Genomic DNA, 22614 nt, shown 5'->3' on the forward strand with positions numbered 1-22614 from the left:
GAGCTGTGAACGAATCAAGTCTCTCCAAAGTGGCCCCCTTGAGATGCATATGTGGAATGTGGAATTTTTCTGCTCAAAGGTGGGCTAGCAAACCCCCAGTGCCTTGGGGCTGGCAGGTACTCAGTAATCAAATCACTTTAAGGGATAAGGGGCTCACCTCCCAGGGACACCCCTGTCACAAGGTAGAGGATTTCTCTGTAGCCTCTGTGTCCTGATCTCTGTGAAACTCCTGGAATATGCCAGAAGGGCCCCAGGAGAACCTCACCGTGCAGTCAGCTCAAGTCACATGTGGCCTTTCCTGAGGTCGGGGAGGCTGCCATTGGGTCCCTGATGGAATGCCAGTTGCTAGAAGTGTTTGGGAATTGAAGTTTGCCTTTCTTCTCACATCCTCCCATGCCAGGGACCCTGCTGCCATGGTAATTTTTTTAAATAGTAAACTATATGTAATATAAAATTTGCCACCTAAACCATTTTAAGTGTACAATTCGGTTGCATTAAGTACATTCACATTGTTTGCAACCAGGCTCTTAGAGTTCTTTTCATCTTGTAAAACTGAAACTCTACCCCTGAAACCACTGTCCACCTGCCCCGCCCCTGGCCCTGACAACCACGGTCTGCTTTCTGTCTCTAGGTGTCTCTCCTAAGTGGCCTCGTCCAGTGTTTGCCTTTTTTGTGACTGGTTGGTCTCACTTAGCCCGATGTCCACTGGGTTGAGCCACCACATTATTTCTAAGCGCCGGGGTTGGCACCTCTGCTCACTGAACTTGCTGTGGGGTTTGCTGTACACTGAAGTGGCCCTTGCTCCAGGCTTCTCCTGGCCTGTCTCATGAGTGTCAGCGAGGTCCTCCTCACCATTCTGCTGTCAACATCCCAGGGCTGGCACCGTGACTGCAGTTGGCATCCACTTGTGTACATTTCATCTCCAGCTTGGATAAGTTACCACCTGGCATATGGTGTCATAACCGAGAGACAGTACCACACACCCATAATTGACTGTTTTCCAAAATGAATTCTTTTTCTGAAATCTTATCATCGTCAAAAGGATACTGTGTACAATTGTTTGGGCATGCAGTGTATTCTTTGTCTCTTTATGTGTCATCTCATGTCCTTTACTTTGTCTCGAGCAAATATTCCTATTTTGTATGCAAGGATCTGTAGGCTTGAGCCAGGGACACAAGATGAGTAGATGCCAAAGCGCCATGTGAATACAGAAACTGGGCTTTAACCACCAGGTTGAGCTGGATGGAGGCTTACAGGAATTGAGAGTGGCTTCTGTTTACAGAGTATGGCAAACAATTCACAGATCCATGGAAAGAAAGAGGGATGCCTAGGCTCCACGATTCCTACTAAGTAATTAATAATTAAAGTTGAATCTCATTTTGGCTCTTTTTTAAGTCTGAGGGTATTTGAAAAACTGAACTCACTGTACATGCCAGACTCTATCCTCTGGACCCACCTGGTTGTTGTTCAGTTGCTAAGTTGTGTCTGACTCCTTGCAACCCCATGGACTGCAGCACACCAGGCTTCCCTGTCCTTTACCATCTCCCAGAGCTTGCTCAAACTCATGTCCATCAAGTCGGTGATGCCATCCAACCATCTCATCCTCTGTCATCTCCTTCTCCTCCTGCCTTCAATCTTTCCCAGCATCAGGATCTTTTCCAGTGAGTTGGCTCTTCACATCAGGTGGCCAAAGTATTGGAGCTTCAGCTTCAGCATCAGTCCTTCCAATGAATACTCAGGACTGATTTCCTTTAGGGTGGACTGGTTGGATCTCCTTGCAGTCCAAGGGACTCTTAAGAGTCTTCCAGCACCACAGTTCGAAAGCATCAATTCTTAGGTGCTCAGCCTTCTTTATGGTCCAGCTCTCACATCCATACGTGACTACTGGAAAAACCATAGCTTTGACTATATGGACCTTTGTCAGCAAAGTGATGTCTCTGCTTTTTAATATGCTGTCTAGGTTGGTCATAGCTTTTCTTCCAAGGAGCAAGCATCTTTTAATTTCATGGCTGCAGTCACCATCTGCAGTGATTTTGGAGCCCCAAGAAAATAACAAAGTCTGTCACTGTTTCCATTGTTTCCCCATCTATTTGCCATGAAGTGATGGACCCAATGCCATGATCTTAGTTTTTTGAATGTTGAGTTTTAAGCCAGCTTTTTCACTCTTCTTTCACCCTCATCAAGAGGCTCTTTAGTTCTTCTTCACTTTCTGCCATAAGGGTGGTGTCATCTGCGTATCTGAGGTTATTGATATTTCTCCCGGCAGTCTTGATTCCAGCTTGTGCTTCATCCAGCCTGGCATTTCACATGATGTACTCTGCATAGAAGTTAAATAAGCAGGGTGACAATATACAACCTTGACGTACTCCTTTCCCAATTTGGAACCAGTCCATTGTTCCATGTCCAGTTCTAACTGTTGCTTCTTGACCTGCATACAGTTTTCTCAGGAGACAGGTAAGGTGGTCTGGTATTCCCATCTCTTAAGAATTTTCCACAGTTTGTTGTGATCCACACAGTCAAAGGCTTTAGCGTAATCAGTGAAGCAAAGGTACATGTTTTTCTAGAATTCTCTTGTTTTTTTCTGTGATCCAACAGATGTTGGCAATTTGATCTCTGGTTCCTCTGCCTTTTCTAAATCCAGCTTGAACATCTGGAAGTTCTCAGTTCATGTACTGTTGAAGCCTAGCTTGAAGGATTTTGAGCATGACCTTGCTAGCATGTGAAATGAGCACAATTGTGTGGTAGTTTGAACATTCTTTGGCATTGCCCTTCTTTGGGATTGGAATGAAAACTGACCTTTTCCAGTCCTGTGGCCACTGCTGAGTTTTCCAAATTTGCTGACATATTGAGTGCAGCACTTTCACAGCATCATCTTTTAGGATTTGAAATAGCTCAGCTGGAATTCTGTCACCTCCACTAGCTTTGTTTGTAGTGATGCTTCCTAAGGCCCACTTGACCTCACAACTCCAGGCAGGATGTCTGATCCTAGATGAGTGACCGATACCATCATTGTTTTCTGGGTCATTAAGACCTTTTTTTGTACAGTTCTGTGTATTCTTGTCACCTCTTCTTAATCTCTTCTACTTCTGTTAGGTTCTACTGTTTCTGCCCTTTATTGTGCTTATCACTGCATGAAATGTTCTCTTGGTATCTCTGGTTTTCTTGAAGAGATCTCTAGTCTTTCCCATTCTATTGTTTTCCTCTGTTTCTTTGCACTGGAGACCTCGGTTCCATTTTCCATTCCTGCATCAGGAAGATCCACTGAAGAAGAGATAGGCTACCCACTCCAGTATTCTTGGGCTTCCCTTGTGGCTCAGCTGGTAAGAATCCACCTGCAATATGGGAGACCTGGGTTTGTTCCCTGGGTTGGGAAGATCCCCTGGAGAAGGGAAAGGCTACCCACTCCAGTATTCTGGCCTGGAGAATTCCATGGACTGTATAATCCATGGGGTCCCAAAGAGTGGGACAGGACTAAGTGACTTTCACTTTCACCTTTACTCGATTAGAAGGCTTTTCTCACCCTCAGGCAGCGCTTCTTGCCTTCTTGAGGCTCACACACTTGTGAATTCATTTGCATTGCCTGCTTCTGTTTACTCTTCTCCAACTAAGCCATTTAAACCAGTCATAATCTGACCCTGATAGCTCTGAAGCAGCCTATAGTTTTCTGCCTCCAGATCTAGCATTTTAAGAAGCACATTGTGCTGGCTGGCTTTCTGTAGGGTAGACATCCCAGGCTTGGGAAGCAAGAACTTGGAGAATGCTGCCTTTGTAGCAGAACCCCATACTGCCAAACCCTGCTCCCAGAGGTTCTGTGGAACTTTTCCCAGACTGATGATAGGGCGACTCTGGGCCAGTGTCCCCTTCTGGGGGTGGCCTGCTCATCACATTCCTTCTAGAGAGCACTTTGCTCTGAGCAGTGACTCTCCCAACATTTACCCCCACTCTCCTCCCCAGGCCTTGTGTGACAGGGACTCATAAAAGCTAGCACTAGGGCACCCAGAGAATCATTTCTTGTGGTTTTGTTCTGGTCTAGTTGTTTTAGGGCAAAAAATCCTCAAGGGTTGGCTTTGTTTAAAAGTGGTTCTCTCAATATGTTTTGTAAAACTTTGGTTGGTTCAGTAAAATGGATTTCTATTTGTGTTGGGTTTAGGAGTAAGAAATCAGTATGATTCTTTTTGGCTTTTAATATGCTATGTGCTTCCACTTCATACTTGCTATTGAATTTTCATTTTCATTTCTTGGCTGACTACTTGTATGGGGCAATCTGCGAGTGACGTATTTATGGATTCTGGCAGAAGCTCCACCTAGTTATTGAAAATTGTCTCTTGATGATTCATCATGGAAGTTTGTCCACATCTACCTATATCTCTAACATAGTGTCTCCTTGGCAGAGTAAAATTAGGGAGTCTTTCGGAATTTCTCACCACCTCTTTCTACACGTATCTGACCTTCCTGGATCCAGACTGTGATGAGAAGTTGTTTGATGATGCCAGTGAAGGAAGCTTCAGTCCTGATAGTGATTCACACCTGGGAGGATATTTGGAAGACACCTATAATCAAGGTACGGCTTGGAATGCCTTTGCAGGCAGTCCCTGAATTTATTTAAACCTTGGCATTGTGATAAAGTTGCCCTAAAACTCAAGCACAGAAAATGATTGGTAACTAATACAACAAAAAAGTCTTCAGAAACTTTGACATATTAAAATGAATAAAAGAAAGTGTTAGTTGCTCAGTCATGTCAGACTCTTTGTGATCTCATGGACTGTAGCCCACCAGGCTCCTCTGTCCATGGGATTCTCCAGGCAAGAATACTGGAGTGGGTTGCCAGTTTAAAAACCTAAACTGCAAAAGTGAGGCTTTTTTTTTAAACCTAGAGGGACAAAGAGTTTTAGGAATGGAGACTTTTCACAAAATATAAAGAAACACAGTTCCTGAATTTTCAAAGGAGTGATAGAATGGTCTTGGCTCGATTGGATGTAAGTGATAAAATCCTATGTATATAATATTTCTCAAACTGAGCAAGGTTTGGGGTTGAAGTGACCTGTTTTTCACTTCTAGATAGGACTTGGGATTGGGTCTGTGGGGTGTTCCATAATGTGTAGCTCATTCAGAACAAATGAAAACCAAAAGATTGGATGTTGACTGCTGGCCCTCAGATTGTCTACATATTCAGCTCATCCTGGGATGATGTGATGTAAACACCATCTTGACCTGTATTTTTCTTTCTTTAGAATGAAGTTTTTCCAAACAATAACTTTATAAACACATGCATCATCTATGTAAATCTCTTCCTTTCTAGAGGCAGAGTGGAGGTCAAGTATTTATATCAAAATGTTGTCTTCCACTAAATCTGTTCAGTACCTGCAGCTACACATATTCACTTTTATGCATTTAGGTTGTTTCTGCAGCTTGTTTTCATTGGCTCTTTTTCTTACCTGTGTAATTACAGAAAGCCAAGACGAGCTTGACCAGTATATCAACCACCTTCTGCAAAGCACATCCTCGAAGTGCTATCTGCCACCTCTCTGTAAGAAGACAGAGGACAGCCATGTTTTCAGTGCTATCCATTCCACTCGGGATATACTTTCCGTGATGGCGAAAGCAAAGGGTTTGGAAATTCCATGTATGTTATTAACTTTTCTCTGCCTACTAAAATAACTTCTTTTATGAAAGTAATGTGGGAGCATAATGTACAAGTCAAAGGATCCTAAAGGCAACAAAGTGTAGCTGTTTACTGCCTCACCTTTCTCCTCCTCACTTCCCCCAGTCGTTCTACTAAGAGGCAACCACTTTTCAACTCTTAGTTGTTTCTTTTCATATTTATGTATTTGAATGACCTAAATCAAATCCCTTATGAGTATACAGTGGAAGTGAGAAATAGATTTAAGGGACTAGATCTGATAGACAGAGTGCCTGATGAACTATGAATGGAGGTTTGTGACACTGTACAGGAGACAGGGATCAAGACCATCCCCAAGAAAAAGAAATGCCAAAAAGCAAAATGGTTGCCTGAGGAGGCCTTACAAATAGCTGAGAAAAGAAGAGAAGCAAAAAGCAAAGGAGAAAAGGGAAAGATATATCCATCTGAATGCAGAGTTCCAAAGAATAGCAAGGAGAGATAAGAAAGCCTTCTTAAGTGAACAGTGCAAAGAAATAGAGGAAAACAATAGAATGGGAAAGACTAGAGATCTCTTCAAGAAAATTAGAGATACCAAGGGAACATTTCATGCAAAGATGGGCTCAATAAAGGACAGAAATTGTATGGACCTAACAGAAGCAGAAGAGATTAAGAAGAGGTGTCAAGAATACACAGAAGAACTATACAAAAAAGATCTTCATGACCCAGATAATCATGATGGTGTGATCACTCACCTAGAGCCAGATATCCTGGAATGTGAAGTCAAGTGGGCCTTAGGAAGCATCACTACAAACAAAGCTAGTGGAGGTGATGGAATTCCAGTTGAGCTATTTCAAATCCTAAAAGATGATGCTGTGAAAGTGCTGCACTCAATATGTCAGCAAATTTGGAAAACTCAGCAGTGGCCACAGGACTGGAAAAGGTCAGTTTTCATTCCAATCCCAAAGAAAGGCAATGCCAAAGAATGCTCAAACTACCGCACAGTTGCACTCATCTCACACACTAGTGAAGTAATGCTCAAAATTCCCCAAGCCAGGCTTCAGCAATACGTGAATCGTGAACTTCCAGATATTCAAGCTGGTTTTAGAAAAGACAGAGGAACCAGAGATCATATTGCCAACATCCACTGGACCATCGAAAAAGCAAGAGAGTTCCAGAAAAACATCTATTTCTGCTTTATTGACTACACCAAAGCCTTTGACTGTGTGGATCACAATAAACTGTGGAAAATTCTTCAAGAGATGGGAATATCAGACCACCTGACCTGCCTCTTGAGAAACCTGTATGCAGGTCAGGAAGCAACAGTTAGAACTGGACATGGAACAACAGACTGGTTCCAAATAGGAAAAGGAGTACATCAAGGCTGTATATTGTCACCCTGCTTATTTAACTTCTATGCAGAGTACATCATGAGAAACGCTGGGCTAGAAGAAGCACAAGCTGGAATTAAGATTGCCGGGAGAAATATCAATAACTTCAGATATGCAGATGACACCACCCTTATGGCAGAAAGTGAAGAGGAACTAAAGAGCCTCTTGATGAAAGTGAAAGAGGAGAGTGAAAAAGTTGGCTTAAAGCTCAACATTCAGAAAACTAAGATCATGGCATCTGGTCCCATCACTTCATGGGAAATAGATGGGGAAACAGTGGCTGACTTTATTTTTTGGGCTCCAAAATCACTGCAGATGGTGATTGCAGCCATGAAATTAAAAGACACTTACTCCTTGGAAGGAAAGTTATGACCAACCTAGACAGCATATTAAAAAGCAGAGACATTACTTTGTCAACAAAGGTCCATCTAGTCAAAGCTGTGGTTTTTTCAGTAGTCATGTGTGGATGTGAGAGTTGGACTATAAAGAAAGCTGAGCACCGAAGAATTGATGCTTTTGAACTGTGGTGTTGGAGAAGACTCTTGAGTCCCGTTTGGACTGCAAGGAGATCCAACCAGTCCATCCTAAAGGAGATCAGTCCTGGGTGTTCATTGGAAGGACTGATGTTGAAGCTGAAACTCCAATACTTTGGCCACCTGATGTGAAGAGCTGACTCATTTGAAAAGACCCTGATGCTGGGAAAGACTGAGGGCAGGAGGAGAAGGAGATGACAGAGGATGAGATGGTTGGATGGCATCACCAACTCAATGGACATGAGTTTGGGTAAACTCCGGGAGTTGGTGATGGACAGGGAGGCCTGGCATGCTGCAGTTCACGGGGTTGCAAAGAGTTGAACACAACTGAGCACTGAACTGAACTGCTGTCTTTGATGCATCATGTTTATTCAGTATCTGTGACCTTTCTCTTATGCAGGTGAGGAATTCACCTGTCTTAAATCACCACTCCTCTGCTTCACTTCCTCTAACCTGTCCATGCAATTGTATTAAGGTTTAGTTAAATCAGCATTCACTATTTCTGTCTCTGTATGTATATAAATATTATTCCCAACTCAGTATTGTAGTATACTACATTATCATTTTTGCTTTTCATTTTTTTCTAAAAATAATAGTTGCCCTTGTAATTAGCTTAACTTCCCTCCAGTGGCCACACAATAGAAACTTCCACAAGGTCAAGCATATGTATGAAACTCATGGTCCCACTGCTTATAGTCCAAAAGTCTCCTACTGTCTGACTGATTGCTCTCTAGGCCTTTTGCATACCTGGCATCCTGGGTCTCTTCTTTATTATAATCCTTGGAATCTCCTTTGTTTATCTCTTCAGTTGGGTTCGCTGGTTCTTGATTCTGGCATATTCTCCCTTCTCAATTTATTCCTTTGGTGGAATACATTCTAGAATAGTTTCAATAGTTTCACTGGAACAGGGCCCAATGATGGTAGCCCTCAGCGTGCATGTTTCTGAAGTTCACTGACCATTTTGGCCTGGCTGCCCTCTGTGTCCAGGATGTAGATTTTTTATTTCCAATTGGCTGCATGTGGCATGTAGGATCTTAGTTCCCCAGCCAGGGATTGAACCCATGCCCCCTGCAATGGGTGTGGAGTCTTAACCACTGGACCTCCAGAGAAGTCCCCAGGATGTAGATTTTATCCTGAAATCTTCCTTCACCATCATACTGGAGAATTCCTTCTTGGCTCTCCTATTTTATGTATCTCAGCTTTTCCTCTTGGTTAGCTTACTGTCTTATTTGGTGGAGGACATCCAGTAGTTCCCTGGGAAACAGTTTATGTCAGGTAAAATTGTTGAGACCTTTCAAGTCTGAAAACTGTTGTTCAGTCACTAAGTTGTGTCCAGCTCTTTGCAACCCCATGGACTGCAGCATGCCAGGCTTCCCTGTCCTTCACTGTCTTCCGGAGTTTGTCTGAAGACTATTGTTCATTCACTAAGTTGTGTCCAACTCTTTACAACCCCATGGACTGCAGCACGCCAGGCTTCCCTGTCCTTCACTGTCTCCCGGAGTTTGCTCAAACTCATGTCCAATGAGTCAATGATGCCATCCAACATCCCATTCTCTGTGGCCCCCTTCTCCTGCCTTCAATCTTTCCCAGCATCAGGGTCTTTTCCAATGAGTCGGCTCTTTGCATCAGATGGCCAAAGTATTGGAGCTTCAGCTTTAGCATCAGTCCTTCCAATGAATATTCAGGGTTGATTTCCTTTAGGATTGACTGGTTTGATCTCCTTGCTGTCCAAGGGACTCTCAAGAATCTTCTCCAGCACCACAGTTCAAAAGCATCAATTCTTCAGCACTCAGCCTTCTTTATGGTCCAGCTCTCACATCTGTACATGACTACTGGAAAAACCATAGCTTTGACTATATGGACCTTTGTCGGCAAAGTGATGTCTCTGCTTTTAATATACTGTCTAGGTTTGTCATAGCTTTCTTCCAAGGAGCAAGCGTCTTTTAATTTCATGACTGCAGTCACTGTCTGCAGTGATTTTGGAGCCCAGGAAAATAAAGCCTGTCACTGTTTCCATTTTTCCCCCATCTATTTGCCATGAAGTGATGGGACCAGATGCCATGATCTTAGTTTTTTGAATGTTGAGTTTTAAGCCAGCTTTTTCACTCTCCTCTTTCACCCTCATCAAGAGGCTCTTTAGTTCCTCTTCACTCTCTGCCATTAGAGTGGTATCACCTGCATATCTGAGGTTGCTGATATTTCTCCTGGCTATCTTGATTCCAGCTTGAGCCTCATCCAGCCCAACATTTCGCATGATGTACTCTGCATAGAAGTTAAATAAGCAGGGTGACAATATACAGCCTTGATGTACTCCTTTCCCAATTTTGAACCAGTCCATTGTTCCATGTCTGGTTCTAACTGTTGCTTCTTGACCTGCATACAGGTTTCTCAGGAGGCAGGTAAGGTGGTCTGGTACTCCCATCTCTTTAAGAATTTTCCAGTTTGTTGTGATCCACACAGTCAAAGGCTTTAGTGTAGTCAATGAAGCAGAAGTAGATGTTTTTCTGGAATTTCCTTCGCTTTCTCTATGATCCAACAGATGTTGGCAATTTGATCTCTGGTTCCTCTGCCTTTTCTAAATCCAGCTTGTACATCTGGAAGTTCTCAGTTCATGTACTGTTGAAGCCTAGCTTGAAGGATTTTGCTAGCATGTGAAATGAGCACAGTTGTGCAGTAGTTTGAACATTCTTTGGCATTGCCCTTCTTTGGGATTGGAATGAAGACTGACCTTTTCCAGTCCTGTGGCCACTGCTGAGTTTTCCAAATTTGCTGGCATATTGAGTGCAGCACTTTAATAGCATCATCTTTTAGGATTTGAAATAGTTCAGCTGGAATTCCATCACCTCCACCAGCTTTGTTCATAGTAATGCTTCTTAAGGCCCACTTGACCTCACAACTCCAGGCAGGATGTCTGGCTCTAGGTGAGTGACTACACCATCATGGTTATCTGAGTTATTAAGACCTTTTTTGTACAGTTCTGTGTATTCTTGCCACCTCTTCTGCTTCTGTTAGGGCCTTACTGTTTCTGTCCTTTATTGTGCCCATCTTTGCATGAAATGTTCCCTTGGTATCTCTAATTTTCTTGAAGAGATCTCTAGTCTTTCCCATTCTATTGTTTTCCTCTATTTCTTTGCACTGTTCACTTAAGAAGGCTTTCTTATCTCTCCTTGCTATTCTTTGGAACTCTACATTCAGATGGGTATATCTTTCCTTTTCTCCTTTGCCTTTCATGTCTCTTCTTTTCTCAGCTATTTGTAAGGCCTCCTCAGACAACCATTTTGCCTTGTTGCATTTCTTTTTCTTGGGGATGGTTTTGATCACTGCCTCTTGTACAGTGTTACAAACCTCCATTCCATAGTTCTTCAGGCACTCTATCAGATCTAATCCCTTGAATCTGTCACTTCTGTGTATAATCATCAGGGATTTGATTTAGGTCATACCTGAATGGTCTAGTGGTTTTCCTTACTTTCTTCAATTTAAGTCTGAATTTTGCAATAAGGAGCTCATGATCTGAGCCACAGTCAGCTCTTGGTCTTGTTTTTACTGACTATAGAGCTTCTCCATCTTTGCTGCAAAGAATATAATCAATCTGATTTTGCTATAGACCATCTGGTGATGTCATGTGTAGAGTTACCTCTTGTGTTGTTGGAAGAGGGTATTTGCTATGACAAGTGTGTTCTCTTAGCTACAGATTTTCCCTATCCATATGAGAGTTTGGCTGGGCATAGAATTCTAGATTGAAATAAATTTTCTTTGATAATTTTGAAAGCCTCCCTTCATTGTCCTCTTGCTGTCAGGGTTGCTGTTGATAAATCTGAACCCATTCTGATTTTTGATCCTTTAAACTGTTCCTCTCTTTCAAAGTTTTTAGGTTTTTCTTTACTCTCAGGTTCTGAAATTTCAGTGGGGGTTCCTTGTTCTGGGTGTATTTTCATCTGCTGTGTTGGCTGCCCAGTGGATCTTGTCTATCTGGAAATGTGTGTTTTTCAGTCCTGTACAGTTGTTCTGATAATTTCTTGATTCATTTCCTTCCTTACATTTTCTCTGTCCTGTCTCTCTTGTACTTTGTGATTCTATTATTGACCTCCTGGAGAAGTCTTTTATCATTTCTCTCTTGTCTTTCATTTCTCTGTCTTTTGCTCGGTTCTGAGGACAATTGTTTGAACTTTTTGTTCCACCTGCTCAATTGACTTTTTCCTATTTTGCTGTCACGGTTTAAATCTCTATTCTCTGAATTGTATCTCTTCTTGTCTCATGCATGCAGTACAATTTTTATGACTCTAATAAAGTTAATGGCAGAGATTTTTGGTTTTGTTTTTACATTTTCTTCTACCTAAATGGTCTCCCATTTCCCCCAAGTCAATGTTTCCTGTTGTTTTTGGTCTCTGTCTTTCACATTAGTCTTTCCTCCAGTGCTGGGTGTCCCTTGGTTATCTGCTCAGGCATGAGAACCTCCAAGCCTGTGAGTAGGGCCTGTTGTTGATGGGTGTAGGCAGGCCAGATTTCCCAGAGATGTTCTACAATCTTCCTTCACAATGTCCTTTTTAAGTGGTAAAGGTCTGATTACCTATACAGTCACTTATTCCCCCAAGGCATTTAGCCATCCCTTCAGAAACGTGGGTCAGCACTCCCTCCAGAGACGCACATACCACCCTCTTTATACTCTCTTCAGAGAGACCCTTTAGTCTTCTATCGGTGAGCAAGGCTGTTGCCATGGTATGTGGAGTTGCAGAAGGTATCTAGGGAGCTCACTGCTTCTCACACAGCTTCTTCTCTGTCTTCCTTCTTTTGGATACCCTCTCTGGACCCCCAGGTACTAGAGGTCCATGGTGCAGCAAGCTCCTTAGACTTCTGAGGATTCTCTGGTAGAAATTTGACTGGTGCTTGTTTTCCCCACTGTAATCTTGGGGTTTGGTTGCCTTGGGTCTACTAAACCAATTGTCTTTTGTCCATTAGCTTTCCAACTCTATTATTGTTTTCTGCTCAGCTTCCCTAGTTTTTAGGATTTGCCTTTTTTTTTTTTAATTATTTTTGTACTGTTATTGGGGGTTTAAGAGAAAGTAAAATTAAAACTTATGTTTAATTCAGTAGTATAACCTGGAGGTCTATAAATGCCTTTTAAATATACCACATCTTTACCTTGAAAACTCATTTTCTATAGATGATACAATATAACCTGGCAGAAAAAGACAGCTTAATAACTAAATATTGATAATAACATCTCATTGTTGTTTAGTCACTAAGTAGTGTCTGACTCTTTTGCGATCCACATACTGTAGCCCACCAGGCTCCTCTGTCCATGGGATTTCTCAGGCAAGAATAGTGGAATGGGTTGCCATTTCTTCCTCCTGGGAATCTTCCCAACCCAGGGCTTGAAACTGGGTCTTCTACAGTGCAGGCAGATTCTTTACCATCTGAGCCATTGCACTGTAGGTAGATTCTTTAATGTCTGAGCCACCAGGGAAGCCCCTCAATGATAACATCTAAAGGTGGTTAAAAGAGGATTTCCCTGGTGGTCTAGGGGTTAGGACTCAGCGCTTTCACTGCCTAGGGCCTGGGTTCAGTCCCTGGTCAGGGAACTAAGATCCCACAGGCTGTGTGGTGTAGGCTCCCCTCAAAGTAAATAAAGGTGGTTATAAAACAGAAGCACTAACACCCTACAGTGGCAAAGGGACACACAGTAGTGGACAGGACCTTGGACAAATGGTCTACTGTCTCTGGGTTTCAGTTTCCCCATCTGAACGAAAAAGAAGTCAGAGTTGATCATTTATTTCTAAGGCCCCTTCCACTCCTACTTGCTGTGTAGTTTCCCCTGAATTCTAAGAGAGAAAAGTGAAAATATATTTCTTAAGCCAAGATCTCTGTCCTGTTCATTGCTTGTTTCCACATTTAGCACATGATCTAGCTACATGAAAAATTCTTTTTGAAATTTAACTAATCATTCCTTATTTGGTTTGTATTGAATAAGGAGTAGCCACCTTAGCTCTTGAAAAATTTTTTTTTATCCTTTCTCCTGCTCAGAGGAGCTCTTTATTCTTTTTTCTCTAGTTGTTCCCATGGCTTTGCCAACTAAAGTTCTAAGTGCCCACCGTAAATCGCTGAATCTCGTTGATTCTCCTCAGCCATTCCTAAAAAAGGTAAAGTATTTGGGATCACTTTTTCAAGAAGTATAATGTTCTTTTGTGCTGGTGTAGTCCCAGGAGCTCTTGTTAAATGGTTTACCTCAAAAGAAAGACCATATTTCTTGATATATAGGACTTGTAGGGCTAGAAGCTGGGTTTTCATGTGCACCCACTTTGGTGTCTGGATTGTGGTTTATGTCTGTCTGTACATTGAATTTGACCCAGACCTTTATATGTTGGCATGGAGAAGGCTCCTGACATTCTGCCACTCACCAGAATCTGTGCCACCCAAAGGAAACGCGGCAACTTGCTACCAATCCTGGCCTCTCTGGGACTACCAGCCAAGGCTGGGTTGCTTTCAGAGCAGGGCAGGAAACCTGAAAAAGATTCCTCTGGAGAAGAAACTCTCAGAATATTCCCCACTAGTTCCCATAATTTGTTACTTTATTCCAAATCTCCTTTGCTTTTATCAGAAAGATTCTGCATCTTTTGGAGACTATTTTAACCACAATTTTATGTTGTTTAAAACTCATTTTGTGTTTTGCCTTCAAAAAATATTCTATTGAAGTTTAACATATAAAAAGTATATAAAATATAAGCATAGGGCTAAGTGAATTATCACCAAGCCAACAGACCCATGTGAGGGACAAGCACCTTTGGTGCCCCACCTGGCCTCTCCCTCCACAGGTAACTTCTAACACCAGGGTTGGTTTTGCCCATTTTTGACTTTCACATAAATAAAATTTACACAGATTTTAACCTGTTCAGTCTCTTGTAGACAATGACTGACATAGTGATTCACCGGAGGAAAAAAAAAAAGTCACCAAAGATCCCATGAAAACCTGGAGAATGGCACAGCAGCAGAGTGCCAAGACCGGGTTGGTGTGTCACTTTCTCATCTTCTCTAAGTGCATGCCCAGCCCCTGAGCCCTGCTTTTTGTCTTTTGTATGGACAGGCCCCTGAAGATGACTTCCAGTTTCCCAGAGATGACCGTGGTGACGTGGACTGTGAGAAGCTGGTTGAGCAGTTGAAAGACTGTTCGAACCTACAGGACCAAGCAGACATTCTATACATTCTGTATGTGATAAAGTAAGTGCAGGATCTTGGCGAGGTCCAGCTTTCTCTCTTCTCCGTGGCTTAGGCCTGGCAGCCAGCTGCATTATGGTTGTAGTCACCCAGAGTACCCAGACTCCATTGCCTTCTGTGCCTGCTGAAATGAGAAGACTGGCTGAAGCCAGGATCTCACCGTTTCCTGATGTCAGGCTTCTGTTTCAAATGGACAGAAGACAACATGGTCCCGTGGCCCAAGTGAGGCTCACAGGCCATGGGAGGGCCCAAGCACTTGGCACGATGCCCACTGGTGCATTCCCTTCCCTGCCAGGTGAGCGCCACTGCGAGAGAATCTGGCTTCTCAACGTTCTGGGCCATACTTGGAGGGTTTTCCATCTCTTGACAGGGGTCCCAGCTGGGACACAAATCTCTCTGGACAGCACGGGGTCACTGTTCACAACCTCCTCAGCGAGCTCTATGGGAAGGCCGGCTTGAACCAGGAGTGGGGTCTGATCCGCTACATCTCCGGCCTTCTCCGGAAGAAAGTGGAGGTCCTGGCTGAGGTCAGAGCCACTGCGTGTGTGCGGGCTGGCTGTCTATCCCTTCTAGCCCCATGCTCTCTTCCTATTAGGAGAGCTGGAGGCAAGCACCTTGTATTTGTAAAGGAAACACAGTATTTAATACACAGATGGAGCGGGTATTTGTCTCCTGATCTCCCACAGCTCTTGGAAGGTGGACAGAGCAGTTGAAATTCAGACTGATTAGTTTTGTTGCTTCTTAGCTGCAGAAAAGGATTTACCAAGAAATAAAATGAAAATGCTCTGTGGTCCAGCACCCTCCTAACCAGAACGCTCTTATTTCTGCATATCTGTAGCACAGTCATCAGGGATATTTTAACCCCGAGGCCCTGCTAATTCCAGAACTGCTTTCTATAACACTCAAGGTTATTATTATAGTATTTATTATATGTGAATAATGGGGAAACTGGCAATTTAGGACTATAATATGGTCATTAAGTCTTAACATCGGTGTTTTAAGACTTAGGACTCACGGCTAGGCCCTGCAGAGTCAGGCCTGGGGCCACATTCTGGGAACACAAAGACCACAGGGACCCAACTCAGCCTGGGCTGCTTAGCCTAGAGTCTGTATATGAATTTTCAAATAAATGGCAGCATAGGTCAAGTTTATAAAGAAAAATTTATTGGCAGCGACCCTTCCCCACCAGCTTTGCTGATCTTTCTCCCCCTCACCTTCTCCCTGACCATGCAGGCCTGCACAGACCTGCTGTCACACCAGAAGCAGCTCACAGTGGGCCTGCCCCCAGAACCCCGGGAGAAGACCATCTCTGCGTAAGTCTTCAGCTTGTGGGGGGGACTCGGGTTCGGGGTGGGGAGGATACCTCAGCACCATCTACCATTCAGGAAAAGTCTTGTAAGAGATCCTGTCGCTTGAGCCCTGCCACCTGGAAAATGAGGCTCTTCCACGGAGGGCTAAAGGTGCTCATAGGCATCATCCATGGTGTTTCTGTGCCGCTGTTGTTTCCTAGGCCTCTTCCCCCTGAGGAACTCACGAAGCTCATCTATGAAGCCAGCGGGCAGGACATTAGCATCGCCGTGCTCACACAGGTCAGTGGGCCGTCTCTGGGCAGCAGGGGCATGTCCGCTACCACTCAGCCTCTGAAACCCCGTCTCGTCATGTGTCTGTGTCAGGAGATCGTGGTGTACCTGGCGATGTACGTCAGGGCGCAGCCCAGCCTCTTCGTGGAGATGCTCCGGCTCCGAATTGGACTGATCATTCAGGTGATGGCCACGGAGCTGGCGCGGAGCCTGAACTGTTCAGGTGGGATTCTCAAGGGCGGCTCGCACTGCTTGAGTTCACCCAACTCTCCCTTTTCCTGCCACCAGTCTTGTATCTGGGAAAACTTAACATGTTTGTTTTCAGGAGAAGAAGCTTCTGAAAGTTTGATGAACCTCAGCCCTTTTGATATGAAAAATCTCCTGCACCACATCTTAAGTGGCAAAGAATTTGGTGTTGAAAGAAGCAGTAAGTTAGTCTTTCTTTGTTTCCTTTCCTTTCTCATTAATCCTCACCCCCACTTCCTTCCTCCTATACCTAACTCTAACACATCCCTGCCTATGCAAATACAAATGAATCTCACAATTGCATGAGAATTACCATATTGCCTGATGTCCATGGGCATCTCCTTTACTCCTGTTGGTTTGGGGGCACTGCAGAGAAACCTAATGCAGCCAGACCACTCTCACCACAAATAAGGAAGATGAACAAGGAGAAAAATCATCACCAACCAGTACAACCCCTGGGAGAAATGAGAACACATTTCTCCAAAGACTGAACTTCTGGGGTGCAGTTAGTAGACCACAGCAGCAACAAGGGAAGACTTGGAACTTTGCAATTCCCTCTTAGGAAGGATGTGGCTAGCTAAGACAGCTCTCCCTTGTCCAAGGTCACAGAGCTAGCTGGTGACAGGGCCTTGTGAACCTCAGTTCCACACTTACCAGGGTGTCTGGATGCTTTCACAGGCCACTGAATTAGAACTCTGTACTAAATTCCCTTTATTTTACATAATAGATGGACTGTAGAACATCTGTTGCTACAGGAAGCCCTTTCTCAAAAGGAACCAGGATCGTTTCATGATCCTTTGAAATTACTAAAAAGTATTAGATTCACCTTTACTACATTTACAATACCATGAACACGAGCTTAGTGCACAGTGAGCCTGATCGAATGCTCATTTCCCTCTAGTCTTGGTTTGTTTTTCATCTATAAGATGCATAGCTGTGACAGCTGCAGGAAGAGGCCTCAGCGCACTGACCCACGTGTTGCCATAGGTGATTCCACCAGAAACAAAATCATTTTGCTTTCCTTTCTTCCTGACCTGCTTGGACTGCCAATTTTCAGAGAGCTTTTGAAAAGGCTGTTTCAAAAATGTTGTGGGTTTAACATATTCCAGAGTGTACCTACCTGTCATCCTGTCGCAGTGCAGCCTCCTTCCGTGCTCACTCTTCACTGGAGCCTGGTTCTGCTCCCCTCTCTCTCTCACCAGGAACTGACCTTGCCTCCCTCCCTCCAGGCCAGCCCCCACAGCACTGGAGAGCTGGCTGTCCCCCGTGGTCCTGTCACCTGAGGCCTTTCCCCATCTGGCCCTTGTCAGCTCTCCGTAGCAGCATCCTCTCCCTTCTCCAAGCTCCAGCCTCCCCTTCCCGCCAGGCTGTGCCCCTCTTCTCAGGGCTGGTTTGTTCAGGCTGCTACTCCTCCCTGGTCCCACATGTGGCCATCTCCGCCCCACTGGAGGCTGCATAGGTCCCATTGACTGTGCCCCTCACCCCTGGCCCTGTGCACATAGCTCTGCCACCATTTGCTGGAACCAACTGCTAAAAAACAAAAAGAGAGAAGCAGCACTTGGTCTAGGACCTCCCGGGATGAGCAGCTGCTGAAGATGCATCCACTGGGGAAGCAGTATACCTACCTTCATACCTGGGCTCCCGTCTGGTCACAAAGTAGTAGCTACAATCTCTGTGCCTCCTTTAAGGAGGGTTTTTATTAACATTGGGCCCTCCCTGTCTTCTAGGACAGACTCTTGAGTCTTTACCTCCTAACATCAGAGAACTTAGGCAGTGCCCACCAGCCCTGCAGTCAGAGTAGTTATCTTCTTCCTTCCATGCCTTCCTCAGCCAGCCTTTCTGCCTCCATTTGACAGCATCTCTCTCAACTCCCCAACTATTTTTTTCCTATCTGACCATGTTTTCAAATGCCAGACAACAACACAGGCAAATGCTGGGCATAGGTCATTATAAACTCCACTTCAACACTGCCCCCCAACTCCATAAGTGCCTCTTTCCCACCTCTCCCTCCACCAGAGTTTCCTTTTGTGATACACTACTTTCTCTTACCAAGCCCTTTCTAAGCTCTGTCCTCCTCTAGACCAGAGGTCAGCAAACACAGCCTGTGAAAGGCCAGAGGGAACCAGTCAGGCTCCATTTGGTCACAGGCCTCAGCTTGGCTGTCACATCCTGAACACAGACACAGACCACATGTCAGCAAAGAGAAGCCGGGTGCCAAAAAACAATCCTGGACAGCAAAACTTGAATTTCATATCATTGCATGTATCCTAAGATACTATTTTAGAGAAGGAAATGGTAACCCACTCCAGTATTCTTGCCTGGGAAATCCCAGGGACAGAGGAGCCTGGTGGGCTACAGTCATGGGGTCACAAAGAGTTGGACACAACTTTGCAACTAAACAACAACAAAGATACTATTCATTTGTTTTTTTCCCCCAACAATATACAAAGTCATTCTTACCTCATAGACTGTGCGGAGACAGACAGTGGGTCACCTCTGAAGTGTGCTAACCCCTGCCTTTCAGCTTTCTTTCCTCTGTGGGGAGGGGGTCACTGAAGGCTTGACTGACGTATCCAGCGCTGCCTAGAACTGCTTCTATACAAACGTCATCAGTAATCATTGATTCGGGACATACAGTTTGGGTGTAAGGTTACTACTTCACTGACATTGACAAGAGTCCTAGGTTTAACATTGCAACTTGGAGGGCTCTGTGACCCTCTGGTGAGCTGCTGGGGAGAGCCATGGGAGCATGTGGACATGGTACACCCCTCCGCACCCTGGCCTCCCTCTTGTGTACGGGGCTTAGAAAGGGGTGAGGTGACCAGGGGGTCCGCACATGAGGGCTGTCTTTGCAGCACCCGAGTGCTCCACCTTTAGTGTGGATGAGTTTTCAACCAGACCCCCGTTACCCTTTGTAGGCCCGGAGAACAGCACTCTGCAGCCTCACAACACCTTGCTGAGTTTGCTTCATCCTCATCTTGCTCTCTCCCTTTTTCTCTGTACCCTTTTTCTCTGTACCTCCCTTTTTCCCTGTCTCCAGTGTTAGGAAATACAATCACCCAAGTCCTGATGGAATTCTGTTCTCAAATGCTCCCTAATTATAATTGAGGCAATTATCATTTATCCTCCTCACAATAAAGTGAACTGATTTGCAGACACATTGGTGAATTTATTTCATCAAGCCAAAGAAATGCAGTGTGGGCTGTCATTCTTTTTATTTAATAAGGACATTGGGTACTTCAGATCTTTTTCTTTAGAGTGGGTGCCAGCAGGCAAACAAAGTCAGCATCGTGCAATCAGATGTGTTTTGGTGGTTTTTCTCCTTTCCTGAAGGAGGAACGCTCAGGATCCTTTTCCAAAAGTAATTTTCAGTCCTTTCAAATGCACAATCCTTGAAATGTAAATATATAAGATAAATATTTAATGTGTTCTGCTCATCAAAATAATATACGTGGTTTGACACAGATAATTACTGAAAAATTGCTACTAGATATAAAGCTATAGAAGCTTATGAAACTAGGAACAGACTAATGTCGTCTGAAACCATACATATGTCAAATTGCAAGCAAGGCCAGAAGAGGTCCTGTCTTTTTGCATATAACATTTGTTAATTGTCCTTTATAATTCTTCAGTTTATGTGGCCCTACCTGTAACTGTTGAATTTTTATAAATAAGAAAACTCAATTTTTATTAAATCCTGAGGTGTCTGAGATTAATGTTTTCAGCTAATGCCCAGTACAAACAGGCCCCTTTGGCTTCTGTTTTCCACTCTCCCCGTGTCCCTCCTCCCACTCCGGCTACTCTTCGTGGGTCCTCCCTCTCTGCTGTCCTTGGGCTCCTTATTTGTCTCTACTCCTCTGGGATGGGAGGGAGCCACTGGTGCAACACCCAGCACTGAGGGACTGCCTCGGAGGGGACAGCTGCGTGGGGCGGGTAGGTTCCACTCGGTGGGGCTTCATGTGTCCTTGGGAGGCTTTATCCTGAAGACTGGGCTAGGCCTGAAAGGAGTCTGAGTGGGCAGTGACATGGTCCCCCGTGTACCCTTTAGAATGATCACTGTGCACACAGCGTGGAGCACCAGTGAGTGGGGCAAGGCCACGGACAGGCCACTGCAGCAGGGTGGAGCCCCCCTGCCCCTTCTGGGATGGCTGCTGCTGTGTCTTCACCTTTAGTTGGCTTGTTCTTCCCTTTCTTGCCCCAAGGCTGGACCTTTATTGGGTGGGCGCAGGTTTCGACAAGGAAGGGGTACATTTGGAGACATAAAAAGTTATTTTAAAAAACATAAATCACTGAAGGGCTTTCTGGTCACTCAGTGTTTCTTGCATGCTCCTTAAGTCATGTTCACTATGTCACCCATTCACTCAAATGCATACTGAGCCCATGCTGTATCGCAGGCCCTGCTCCATGTCCTGGAAATGGGAGTGCACAGCTGAGTGGGGGAGAGAGAGAGAAAAAAACAAGCACATGCATGTGTCCCTCTGAGGGCAGACGCGATATGATTTCTACAGACCCCTTGTGTGTTTCCCTTGCAGTGCGGCCCATTCATTCCTCCACACCCAGCCCTGCTGTCTCCATCCACGAGGTGGGCCACACTGGAGTCACCAAAACCGAGAGAAGTGGCATCAACAGGCTGAGGAGTGAGATGAAACAGGTAAGAAGAGCTCTCGGTGCCAGGAAAGAAGTGGTCTTCCTGTCTGGGCTCAACTGAGAACATGATAGAAGCCCCGGGCATGCAGACCACAGCCCGTGTGGTAAAGGATGAGAGATCCCTCCCGTGCTCAGACATCCAGAGCCGCTCATGTGCACCCACACGCACTCATCTTTAGCATTAACCATGTTAGGTGAGCATTCTGGAAAATAGCCCGCCCCATGTTTGCCTCTTGACAAGAACCAGTCTTTCAAGAGGACCGCAGCCATTGCAAAAGGTCACTGAATCCTCTCTCCATCCAATGTGTCCTTCAAGTGCAACAGTGAAATGAAGGAGTGTAGAAAGACTGGAATGCGCATGATATCCTTATTTTCCACCATCTATAGGTGTGTCTTTTTGGTGCTCACCTTTAATTCATAATAAATTCCTTCTCGACTGATCCCACAGGACTGCAAGTCAACAGCCTTTCAGTCCTAATGGGTTGGGTACTATGCTAGGACTTGACAGTGATCTACAGTAGGAAGTAGTTTCCTGCTGATTGTGACCTGCAGTGAGAAATGCGCTGGGATTTTCTCCATTTCAAATGTGGCCTCAGTAGATTGAGCCCATGAGGCACTAATGGTTACACCCTGAAGGTGGACCAACACTTCCTTGGATGTTCTAGAGGGTGATACAAGTAGTAAGGCAGCCTTGATTTGAAACTGGTTTTTATTTTCTGATGTATTTTTGCTTTCAGATGACTAGGCGGTTTAGTGCTGATGAACAGGTGAAACATCTGTCTTCTTTCCTCCTTTACTGTGCTTCATGTTCTTTCTGGCTTGAATGTTGGAAGTGAGGCTGTGAGTACAGAGTCTCAAGCCACAGTTCTGCCCATCGAACAGGCTTGGGTGGAGGTGACTCCACAGGCTGTGGCAGGCATCCCTTGGGACAGGCCAAGCGCTGGACTTGAAAGCAAGAGAAGTGACCTTGCCCCATGCCTTGAGGAAAAAAATCCATTTATCAAACTCTTGGGTTTCATAGGATACTTTGTGAAACAGATGGATGGAGATGGGTTCTGCCTCTGCAGGAGTATCTATTCAAAAAACAGAACTGAATAGGGACAAGTAGATTGTGGTCACTGATTATAGCAATAGAAAAAATACTGGAGAACCATTCCTAACAATTTCCTGTTTCTGTGACTGAGAGAGCACAGAGTCTCTACTGATGTGCAGATTCCCTGTTCAGTCCCAGGGAAAAACACATGTGCCCTCTCATTGGAATCTATGCTCTTTCCAAGTAAGGAACAGACTTTTCAAACGTCTTCCTGTGCCAGCCACTCGGTGGCACCGTCCCTCTGGTTGCCCACATCCTGATGGTAGTTGACTGGAGCTGAATCTGGGGGCTTCCTTCC

At 44.6% G+C, this 22614-nt stretch overlaps 1 protein-coding gene across 1 annotated transcript in view; it reads left to right on the forward strand.

Moving 5' to 3' along the window:
• The window catches only part of PHKA2 (phosphorylase kinase regulatory subunit alpha 2), a gene marked incomplete at its 5' end in the record, with an annotated part of 44240 nt that overhangs the window by 16191 nt on the left and 5435 nt on the right, over window positions 1-22614 (forward strand). The window contains 11 exons of the mRNA XM_070464637.1: window positions 4392-4561; window positions 5450-5623; window positions 13590-13678; window positions 14620-14753; window positions 15121-15277; window positions 15984-16063; window positions 16261-16339; window positions 16424-16553; window positions 16656-16757; window positions 21109-21227; window positions 21961-21990. Coding sequence (XP_070320738.1) covers window positions 4392-4561; window positions 5450-5623; window positions 13590-13678; window positions 14620-14753; window positions 15121-15277; window positions 15984-16063; window positions 16261-16339; window positions 16424-16553; window positions 16656-16757; window positions 21109-21227; window positions 21961-21990 — 1264 coding nt within the window. The remainder of the gene's footprint in view (window positions 1-4391; window positions 4562-5449; window positions 5624-13589; window positions 13679-14619; window positions 14754-15120; window positions 15278-15983; window positions 16064-16260; window positions 16340-16423; window positions 16554-16655; window positions 16758-21108; window positions 21228-21960; window positions 21991-22614) is intronic.

This window comes from Odocoileus virginianus, unplaced genomic scaffold, assembly GCF_023699985.2.
Source record: "Odocoileus virginianus isolate 20LAN1187 ecotype Illinois unplaced genomic scaffold, Ovbor_1.2 Unplaced_Contig_38, whole genome shotgun sequence".
In the NCBI taxonomy this organism is placed as follows: domain Eukaryota; kingdom Metazoa; phylum Chordata; class Mammalia; order Artiodactyla; family Cervidae; genus Odocoileus; species Odocoileus virginianus.